This window comes from Pinus tabuliformis, chromosome 2_2 (assembly GCF_031772625.1).
Source record: "Pinus tabuliformis cultivar Carrire ecotype Pingquan chromosome 2_2, CPIR1, whole genome shotgun sequence".
In the NCBI taxonomy this organism is placed as follows: domain Eukaryota; kingdom Viridiplantae; phylum Streptophyta; class Pinopsida; order Pinales; family Pinaceae; genus Pinus; species Pinus tabuliformis.
The window spans coordinates 1,089,612,221-1,089,624,227 of NC_142300.1; the positions used below are offsets into that span (position 1 = coordinate 1,089,612,221).

Genomic DNA, 12,007 nt, shown 5'->3' on the forward strand with positions numbered 1-12,007 from the left:
TAATTCAGTATACAACAATGATCTCAAGTTATCCCAACAACATCAAAATATACAGCAATGCTGCAAATGGCACAAATAATAAGACACATTGCATATTCATATAAAATATGAACCTGATCCGAGTAGGTATGATCACTTTCACAGTGAACAGATGATCCCCACGAACAGATGGCTTGTTTAGCTTGGGTACTCCTAACTTTGAAAGCACAATCACATCCCCAGGCTGTGTGCCTGGGGGAACCTGAAGTTCTGAATTTCCCTCTACTGTCTTTACCTGTTGAACATAACAAAGAAATGTCAAGATCAGTTCATGTTTATAAAAGAAAATCCTTCCGCTTATGATAATAATCATCATTGAACATGATACTAAATACATGTTTTTCTATAGAAGAAATGACCAAATAATAATCCAAGTTGCTAAATTTTGAACCTAACTCGAACACCCTGCCTTCCAGTCAGAAAACAGAAATTGGTTGCAGAAAATTTAAACTTGATCAAATATGTGTTTTACATTTGCTGCATATGATCACCCAAACCTGCGCTTCATGTGGTAAATCCCTAAACACAAGTGCAATCTTGGTTAAACTCAACATGGTTGCAGTAATAAATATAAATATCTATAAATACAAATAATAAAAATTAACGATGAGTGAAGATTCACATCCTAACAAAAGGACTGTTGACCACTCCATGTCAACTACCCCATAGCTATACATCTTTTCGCGCATGGATTTTCATCATGTCCAAGCACTCAGATGATCCACAGATTCATCATTATCAGCTATATGTACACTAGAGTTTTGTAAACCCATTTTGCATTTTGTAATGTAAATGATCCTAGTAAGACAGATGTATGTAACAACCTAGGTAAATTTATTTTTCTAATGATGATTTCTATTCTAGGAGGTTTTTAGTCTCACTGATTCATGTGTGTTTCTAAACACAGATGATCGGCAGGCTTTTCCCTCCAGCCTCACCCCAAAGCTAGGGTGGATTTTGTCGTCGGGATTTTAAATGAATCCTAGTGTTATTTATCGAGTCTCTCTAAAAGTGATTTGGGAATAATTCTAACTATTTGGTTAGATTATTTTAATATAAGTCACTTAGTTTACTAGATCATATTTTGTGTCGCAGAAATGGGTAATTATTGAGGGTTTATAATGAATGGGCGTTCCCCCTTAATGGGTTAAAAATGTAATATTTCATATAAAAAATAATTAGTGCATGGTGCCTCATAGTTAGACACCATGACTAAATATTAGAGGGTTGGAAAAATTAATAATCCCCTAATGAGTCAATTAATTAAAATTTCTGGCTAAAATAAATTAAAATGCTAAAACCAGAAATTTAATTAATTTAGGTCCTACGAAAAATCAAATTCTCCAACATTTAAAATTCGTGGGTTTTAAAGTTTTTAATTTTTTGAAGTCTCAAGCCAAGAGAATATTGAAAATTTCAAGATATTTTAAACCTTTGGGCCATAGTAGTTAAGTCAAAGTCAACTTTTTGCGGCAATTAACTCAAAATAATCATTTTTGAGTTAATTAAAAGTGAAATTCGAATTTCTTCAAAAAGTAACTTTATTTCAACGGTGCTGATTAAAAGATCATTTGTTTTTCATCAACGGTTGAAATTGCTTTAACAGGGATCAAGCCAACTAGCCATTGGAAAATTTTCCTATAAATGAGAGGCCTCTCTCCATTATTTGATCCGATTTTCGAATCGTGTACTTGCTCTAAAAAAGCTCTTGTAACTTTTTTTTTGGTTAACAAAACGCAAAGACTTTGGGGTTTCAAATCGTGGTATTCTTCTTTCAGATTTATGTGGTAATATTGTTCTTAATACTTTGTTGTTTTATTTGCATTTGTTGGTTAATAGCCTTTGAGGATTGATCTGTGTACAGGTATCTTGCACAAATTTCTGGGTTTTTTAGAATATCATTTTAATTTGATAGAAGTAGCAGGTATCTCTATTTCTTGATAATTTTATGATCATTTTTTAAATCTCTATTAATCTAACAAGCAGATTTAAGTGTGCAGAAGTTATCATTCAGAATTTGGGCATTTGGGGAAGTCCTCAGCTGGACCAACTGACTCTCAGTTTACAAAATCTAAAAGAGCCCACTATCTTTTTAATTTTTGAAGTCATTTTATAGAATATTTTACTTGCAGGGTTTTTCTTGGGCTTGTGCCTCTTTAAAATTTCAAATTTATTTCTAAATATTGTACAAAAATTGTTTAAATCTGGCTAATAGAAGGCTTTGATTTGCAGATCTATTAGATATATAGAATATTATTGTAGATTTATAAATATCAATTTTTTTTAATTCATTGGGGTTTTGGATATTTCATATTTTTGTATATACATGCTTTGGGGTTTTTTCTATCTTTTATTTGTACAAGAACAGATCTAAAAATTGCAGGTGATTTTTGTGGATTCTGGAGATAGATCTAAGCCCCAGAGGGCATCTCCATTTTTTTTGCAGGTTAAAGATAAATTTCAAGAAAATCATGGGCAAAACTTTTTTAGGGCCTTGAGGCCCTGCACTGGCCATCTCCAGCCTCTTTCTCGACCTCTCTTTCAGCCTTATGGCCTCCCCTCTTTCACCAAAATTCTCTCACTAATTTTTCCTAAATTTTTTCCAAAAATTTCCCAAAAAAAAATTTAACAAAGTTTTTCACAAAAAAAATTCAGAGTTGAGGATTTTCAGTGATTCGGGCAGCATATCTTCAGGTGTCTTCAAGCCCCTAAGGGATGACTGGTGCACATCCTCTAAACCCTTACATTTTTCATTGATCTAATTGAAAACAAGATTAATACTGGCAGAAAATTTTAGTTCTCTGAAATTTAGCAGAAAATTATTACATTTCAGAAATATAATTACTTTCTGTCAGGCCAAGCAGTAACTCCATAAGGCAAAAATGATTCGACTGTTCTATTCCATCAGGTAGGTCTTCATTATATACATGAGGGAGAGACTGTTCAATTCGTCTCCCGATGACTGTTCATATTTCCTATTTATCTATTTACATAAATTCACCCAATCACAAGGATTAGGTGTCAACATTCCCCCCCTTAATCTGAAGGGATGTTGGTGAGTCGAAGCATTATTCTGAATCGTTCAAGTTTTTCTCTTCCAAGCGCTTTGGTGAAGATGTCTACAATTTGCTCATTTGTGGAACAATGACGGAGATGGATTGTTTTGGTCTCAACATGATGTTGAATCAAATGATATTTAGTATTGATGTGCTTCGTTCGATCATGGAGCTTTGGGTTCTTGGCCAACTTTATTGCAGAGGTATTGTCAATCATGAGTGGAGTTGATTGTACTTGTTTTACCTGCAAATCTTCAAGAATTTTCCTGAGCCATACAATTTCTTTTGTTGCTTCAGCTGCTGCCACGTATTCTGCTTCTGTTGTGGAATCTATTGGGACTGATTGTTTGCGTGATCTCCAGGAGACAGCTCCTGATCCAAGACTCATAGCATATCCTGAAGTTGATACCCCAGTTTCTTTGTCTCCATCGAACTCTGAATCAGAGTATCCAATCAAAATGAAGTCGTCCACCTGTGTATACTTGATTCCAAAGTCGTGAGTTCCCTTAGAACTCTTTTTGCAGCAAACGAAATGTCTGGTCTGGTAGTAGTTAGGTAGTTGAGACTTCCTACAAGCTGTCTATACTTTGTTGTATCCTCAAATTCTTTTCCTTCAATAGATGTGAGCTTTAAGTTTTGTTCCATTGGAATAGTAAGAGGATTGCACTCTGTCATGCCAAACATGTTCAACAAATCTCCAATGTATTTCTTTTGAGAAAGAAATATGGACTTTGGATGTTGGGTTACTTCAATGCCAAGATCGCAATAAACATAGCCCAAATCAGTCATTTCAAAACTTTTCCCCAATTCCTTCTTTATGGATGCAATGTAGCTTTCATTGTTCCCTGTCATCAAAAGATCATCTACATATACCACAAGATATACAACTGTTTTGCCAACTTTCTTGACAAATAAAGTCGCATCATCAAGATCAAAATGTTTGAAATTGAGTTTCAGAAGATGCTCAGTTAGTTTTTCATACTAGGCTCGCGGTGCTTGTTTGAGGCCATACAAGGACTTCACAAGTTTGCATACTTTATGTTCATGTCCTTTCACAGCAAATCCTTCAAGCTGGGGCATAAAAACATTCTCTTTTAGATCTCCATTCAAGAAAGCAGTTTTTACATCCATTTGATGGACTTTCCAACCGTTCTGAGCTGCTAGTGCAAAGAGTGTCCGGATGGAAGCCCATTTTGTTGTGGGGGCAAAAGTCTCCTCATAATCGACCCCTTCCTTCTGTGCAAAACCTTTTGCCACAAGCCTAGCTTTGTGCTTGTCAAGTGAACCATCAGCTTTATACTTGTTCTTGTGGACCCACTTGCAGCCAATTGGTTTGGTTCCTAATGGAGGATCAATCAGCGTCCAAGTGCCATTCTTTATGAGGGCATCATACTCCTTTTGCATCGCTTCTTTCCATTCATCATGAGAAGCAGCTTCTTTGAAGGAAGTTGGTTCAAAATCTGTAGACAAGTTCAATTCACAATCATAAGAAATATCCATATCAACAGCTGAATTAGAGTCATCTACATCACCTCCATTTTGCCGGTTTGAATTTCTGGTCCCTATCTTTCCAACTTCATCAAATGTACACTTTCAAGTGTCTTTGTAAGCCACTTTGGGGGACCTTTCCCAGATGGTCCAGGCTGCTCCGTTGATTGAGTTGGGACTGAATCAAGATTGAGTCTCCCAATTCTATCAATTACATCACTTAAAGCATCATCCGTTGTTGGAGTTTCATGTGGGGGAGAGTGTTCTTCAGAAGAAGATTCCACATGTTGATCTAGTATAGGAATCCCCCCTTCAAGATGTGGAATCTAATTATCAAATTCTTGAAATGATTTTGCTTTTGCGAATCTATCCAAGCGATCAAGTTGCCACTCAACAACATTGTCAGATTTGGATGATTCAAGAAAAATTACATCTCTAGATAGAACAAACTTTTTATTTACTTCATCATAGAGACGGTATGCTTTGGAGGTGTTTGAATATCCCAGAAAGATACACTTACGACTTCTAGCACCAAGTTTGTTTCTATGTACCTTTGGTATCAAGGCATAACAGGTGGAACCAAAGACCCTGAGATGCTTTACCGAAGGAACATGTCTATACCACATTTCATATGGAGTTTTGTTTCTTATGGCATTAGATGGACATCTATTCTTTATATATGCAGCACATAGAACAGCATCAGCCCAAAACATTATCTTTACCTTTTTTAAGAAGAGCATGGATCGTACCATATTTAAGATTGTCCTATTCATTCTTTCAGCTACACCATTCTGTTGGGGATTATAAGGCACAATTGTTTGATGTTTGATCCCATGTTGGCGAAGATAGTTTTCAAATTCATTTGATGTGTATTATTTTCCATTATCAGTGCGAATAGACCCAATATGAGATTGTGCATCATTTTCAATCCATTTATGAAAATTATTGAATGTTTGAAAAGCATCAGATTTGTTCTTCAATAAATAAACCCAACACATTTTGGTGTAGTCATCAATAAATGTCATGATATATTTATTTCCATTTGCAGAAGGAACAGACATTGGACCACATAAATCTGAATGAATGAGTTCAATTTTTCTGTGCTCTTGAATGTGAATCATAAAAAGACTGTTTGTTATGCTTTCCTAGAATGCAAGCATCACATTGCTTAAGTTTCCTATGAATTGTAGGCAAACCAACAACACCATTTTTCTTCAACAAACGGAGACTGCCATAGTTCAAATGTCCAAATCTAGCATGCCATAATAAACTTGATGGAAGTGTACCTTCTTCATGATGAGAATTGTATGAGAAATGTTGTGCATGAGTAGAGGTTCCTTGCAGTTTGAGAAGCCTTTCTTCTTCTATTCCTCTCATGACAAATGAGTGGTCAGATGCTTTTCTTACCTCAAGCTTTCCATCAAACATATGAATGGAGTGACCTTGCTAGCGGATGTAGACCAAGGACAGCAAGTTTCTTTTGAGCTGTAGGAGATATAGAACATGATGCAGAAGAAAGTCTGGAAGACCAGGCAGTTTAAACCTGATTGTGCCAAGCCCTGATGGCTTGATTTTTTATTGATCTGCAAAGTACACTGCTCCATCAACATTGTCAGTGAAATCTTCAAAAAAATCTTTTCTATGAGTCATGTGGCAGGTTGCTCCTGAATCAAGCAACCAATCATTTTTCCAAGAAGAAAGTGAAGAATTAAATAAATCTTCATTTACTCCAATGTTACATTGTGCCACAACATAGTGAGCAGATTCAGGGGCTTTACCTTTGTCTATATCATCAGTTTTACCTTTCTGTTGGTTTCTTTTCTACTCAATTTTGTCCCATGGTAGCTTGCATGTAGAGGCATCATGTGATCCATTTCTTTTGTAGCGTATGCAGTGTAAATCTGTGTTTTCTCCTTGAGAATGTCTGCCCCCCTGCCTCTGAAATATCTTCCTCTTCCTCTTTGATCACCTCTTCCTCTTGTAGAATCTTAAGCAGGATGCTTTTCTTTATGAGCAAGGCACACAGCCTCTTCAGAAGATTCAGGGGTTGTTTTCTTTCCAAAAGCTTTCTCTCTTTCAGCAAACTTTTTCACAAGAGAGTCAAAGGTTATATCTTTGAGATTTCCATTTGTTTGCAATGACTCAAGATAATTGGAGTAAGTAGGATAAAGTGCCTTGAGAAAAGCGATAAGAGGAATATCCAATTCAACCTTAGTGGATTTGATATCATGCATTATAGACTTTACTTCAGATGCAAGAGCAAGAGGATCATTATTTTGCAGTTCAAGAGTGAAGAGTTTAATCATGAGTTGAACAACTTCAAGTGTAGAATGTGAGTCATAGAGTTCTTTCAGCTTTTGTAAGGCTTCAAAGGCAGTTGAATATGACGAAATATGGCGACTCACCTCTTCATTTATAGATGTTGTGATTAATGCATAAGCTTTGATGTTCTTGTTTTCCCAAATGACGAGCTCTTTGTCTGAGGTAGGCTGTACTGGTTCATTGTCTCCGTCTCCAACACACTGCTTTCTACAACTCATTGAAAATGAGGGTGTGTTTTATCATCCGGGACCATTCAGGATAGTTCTCCTTGCCAGTGAGAACTATTCCCACCATGGATATGATTGAATGCATACTGTAGCAAAAAAACTTCTGCTGCAAAACTTTTACTCTTAATAGAAAAAAAATATAGTTCTGATGTGACTGGACAGCAAACTCAAATATCAATTTGCATTCATCTGCACAATGTTAAAGTATAGAATATCGCAGTATACTAAGTCCAAAAAAAATACCCTCAACAGCATAAAGCACTGCGTCCACCAAAAGGCCGAAGAACGTAGAACAGACGTATTTGGACTCTCAATTCCATTCATAATACTGTTCTCTTTCATATAAAACCAACGATGCCAATTTGCAATTATCAGATATTGTGTCACAACTCGATCATTCAAAATGTATCAGCGCATCTGCCATTGAGATGAAACTACCAGTAACATGAAGACTTAATGTTAAGCATGATTGTAATCTTCAACAATAGGCCAGCTACACAAACGACTCCTAACAACACATACTCCAGCCAAACAAATGCCCCGGGAGGCGCAAACGAGCCCAAGAAATAAGTAACCTGTGCTACTTTAGTTCAACTGTTGTGATGTACTACCATGCTAATGTCGTTGCCACAGTATTTTATTAATAGACGAAATTGTAAGCCTCCTTGTTATCTATCTTGAAGGATGCTTCAAAATTAAATACACAGGCAGGAGTCTAAAACATATGAACCCATTTACCTAATAAATGCAAATTTAAGAATCACCGTCAGGATTTGCAGCGGTCGTTGTTGAATAGGCTCAGAGTATTCCCACATCACAGCTGCAAACCGGGCACGTGATATCGGGTTCGAAACCCGTGACTAGCAGCAAGGCGAGGCGATGGGCAGTGGTCACGAAAATCGGGCCTAGCTTACGGTTGAATGGGATTTGACCTGGTTGGGCTGCGGCAATGGGGGCGGACACGGTTGCTCAGCCTACAAAATTCTGTTACACGGTTTGACAATCCTGTGCATACATCTAAACTTCACTTTTGCTATGGAATTAGATTTGACAGTTCTTCATACAGTTTTTTTTTAAATTGCAACAGTCACAGATCTCCTATGCTTAATCTCACTTACAGAGTCGTTGTTTGTGGTTGTTCTTCGCTCCACCAATCAGGCCCTTCAAAAAAAAATTAACGCACAGCGCTAAAATTACCATGTCAGGACAGCGCTTCTTTTATGAAATGTTTATGGACAGTCAGGACAGCATGGACAGCGCTGGACAGTGTGGACAGTATGGAGGGGGCATCTACCATGTCAGGAGCAGCTAATTATATGGAGGAGCAAAACAACTATATGGAGAGCAGACTGGGAGTTACAAGAGACATAAAAGCTAAAAAGGAGTTGGCTCTGATACCATGTCAGGCCAAGCAGTAACTCCATAAGGCAAAAATTATTCGACTGTTCTATTTTCATCAGGTAGGTCTTCATTATATACATGAGGGAGAGACTGTTCAGTTCGTCTCCCGATGACTGTTCATATTTCCTATTTATCTATTTACATAAATTCACCCAATCACAAGGATTAGGTGTCAACACTTTCAAAAACTTTTGCATGTTATTTTCTGAATATTATTTCACTGTTTTTAAAAGTAATTTTTCGAGTTTTTTAGATCAAAAAGAATTAAACTCAGAAATTTTTTGAATCTAGCAGTAGATTTAATTTACATTTTTACTGTTGTTTAATTGCAGAAATAGAAGTTAGTTTCAGTAACTTTTGCAAACAAATTTCTGCAAATTGTTTTATTGTTGTTCAGTGGTTTATTTCTAAGTTTTTTAGATCCAATACAGCAATAGATCATAAATAATTAAACTCATGAATTTTCTGAATTGTAGTTATCAATTTGTCATTTAAAAATTTCTGCTGTTATACATAGAAATTTTTGAATATTGCATGGTGACAGAACTGCTGTTTTAGAATATATTGTTGGTTTTAACATTTGATGTAAGAGCAGATTACTACACTGATAATTCATTAATGTGATCTGAGTTTAAAACATTTAGTTTAATTTATGAAGTTCATTTGTTTTTTACATGCTTATGCAAGTAGGACTAATCTAGTTTTACTTATGCATCTAATAATCTTGGTTAAGTATTTCATACAAATGAATTTTTGAATTTAAAAGTGCTTTATTCCAGCGTTTTACATTTCAGTCCATTGTGCATTTTAGTAATTATTTGTGCAGATTTTACATTTTACAATGCTAGTAATTGTACTTGCTTTCACATTTAGATCACCACCTTTCTGAGCCTCAAGTTAAGTAACATTTACGACATATTTTTAGAAATAATTTGAGGCTCTCATTTAACTAAAATTAACCGAGTCCTTACATTTCACATGGTTTTATTTTGCATTTGCATATGAGACAGTCAAGTCTTTTCAGCCGCAGTTTCTCATCCTATACTTGAACCTTATTTTCTTCGCAAGATAGTTGACTCCACAAGGCACTGATATCACTTTCTTCAAATCATTTTGAATCCTTAAAATCTTGTGCAATCTAAAGCAATTATTGGTTGCTTAGCTGTGTCTCTCAGGTTGGTTGGTTCCCAACTAATCTTTCATTTTTCTATTTCCATAGTGTCTACCCCCCTTAGTCTACTATTGGGAGACAACTCAAATGAAGTGATTGGGGATCAGTGTGATAGACCCCAATTTGAGTCGTTGTCGTGATGCCTAGACATTCTGTGCGACAACAAAGACCATTTGGGGAATTTTGAGGTCAAAAATGGGGCTCAAAACAAAAAAACAAAAAAAAACATACGAACAAAATTTACTTTAAAAGAACCAATAGGGTTCAAGATGATGGTGTCATCCCCAGGGGAAAATATTTTCGAGGGAAAAGAAAACTATTTTTTTAATTGTACTTTCATCTTATCTCCTTATCAGTTTACTCAAATGTCAAGTGTAGATGCCTGTTGGATGCAAAATTAAATTGCACATCCAACGAATACCCACTCTGGATACTTCTGAGAAGACCCACATTGTAAAAAAAAATTGAAAATACATGAAAAACGCGTGTTTCATGTATTTACATTTTTTTTAATTTGGGTATACTCAAAAGTATGCAGAGTGGGTACTCATTGGATGTGCAATTTAATTATGCATCCAACGCAATGTTTTAAAACTCTGACTCCGACTCCGACTCGGCCGAGGGTTGACTCCGACTCGGTATCGACTCGGCCGGCTCAATTTCAATGACTCGGTCATTGTAAAAAATACATTAAATATTTATTTTTTATAAAAACACATAATTTTAAAGATTTTCATTCATGTTTCCAAACACACAGCATTAGAATATAGATAGAAGACAACATATGATCAAAGTAGGCTCATGAATATATCCATTATATCAAAATGGCACCCAATGCATTGTCCAATACATACACGATGATGATATAGAGATCAAAACAAAAACACATAACCAAGGAGTCTATAAATGGCCTCTACAACAAAATTCTGTGACCAGTACTACTGGCTACTGCTAGAGTTGCCAACACCATCTGGCTCAGTGTTACTTGGAAGTTGGGAGCAGGAGCGAAAGTGGGGAGCGAGAGCGAAAACGGGAGCGGGAGCGACATTTTCAGAAGCTCTTGGTTTGGGAGCGAATCCCAGAGGAGTTCGACAACCAATGTTACTAACATCAAGGTACATAGAGGGATTAGTGCTCTTGATTAAATACGAGTTCCATACCCTAATACATGACAAAATTCAATGGAAACATTGCAATCCTCCAAACCTGAAATTCTGAAAAACTGATAAGTCTGCTGGATTTTGAATGAAATCTAAAATTCTACTTTCTCCATATGAAATCCAATGAGGCCGAAACCACTCTCAAACATCCTGAGTCATTTCATGGTAATGTTAAAAATTTAAGTAAAAGGATGAAAATGAAGATTAAGGAAAATGTCACTTTTACTTTAAGAATTTAACATTACCATGAAATTTGAATAGCATATCAATAGTAGAGAGCATTTGAGTGTGTTAAATAGGGTTTGGGAGGGGGAAATGGACCCCAAATAACATTTAACTAATTCATAAAACACATTGGAGTTCAAACCAATCAGCAAACACTTCAAAATTTCATTAAAAAAAATGTCAAATCGTTGTTTTGATGGGGTTATAGGCCACTGGTTATGACTCGGCCGAGTCAATACAAAAACGGCCGAGTTGGCCGAGTCAGCCATGACTCGGCCGAGTCATGGCTGACTCGGCCTACTGAACCGTTTCCTTCACTGAGTCACATTTCTGGGCAATGAAACGGATCAACTCGGCCGTTTCCATTTCGAATTGGCCGAATTTTAAAACTATGATCCAATGAGTGCCTACACTTAACATTTGGGTAAAGTTATAAGGAGATAAACAAAAAATACAATTAAAAAAAAAAGGTAGTTTCCTTTCTTTTCCTTCAAAAATACGGAGATAAACAAAAAAAATACAATTTTCATGTATTTTCAATTTTTTCCAATTTGGGTATACTCAGATGCATGCAGAGTAGGTACTCATTAGATGTGCAATATAAGGAGATAACAAAAAAAAAAACAATTAAAGAATAGTTTCCTTTCTCTTTCTTTAAAAATTCATAACTCTTATTTTATTATTTTAACTATTAGTTTATGTTTTCCTTAGAATACCCACTTTAGACCTCAAAATTCCCCTAATGAAACCACAACTAAAGTACATGATTCTTAATGAAAAGGCACTCCCACCTAGGTATTTATACGGGACCCTCATTTGTAATCAGTGTTCCAAGGGATGTGTCCCCCAGGGTGGGGGGTTGTGCTCCCCACATTTCCCATGCTCTCAAGATGGGGGATGTCTCGAAAAACATTTCCT

The 12,007-nt window shown here is 36.1% G+C and overlaps 1 protein-coding gene across 6 annotated transcripts in view; it reads right to left on the minus strand.

Moving 5' to 3' along the window:
- LOC149197187 (Molecular chaperone Hsp40/DnaJ family protein) overlaps window positions 1-12,007 on the minus strand; it is a 259,324-nt gene that overhangs the window by 131,571 nt on the left and 115,746 nt on the right. For all 6 annotated transcript variants that reach the window (XR_016254743.1, XR_016254744.1, XM_089405755.1 and 3 more), the window contains one exon: window positions 114-274. Coding sequence is in view for 4 of the 6 variants with exons in the window: in XM_089405755.1 (XP_089261881.1) it covers window positions 114-274 (161 nt within the window). In the remaining 2 variants the exon portion in view is untranslated. The remainder of the gene's footprint in view (window positions 1-113; window positions 275-12,007) is intronic.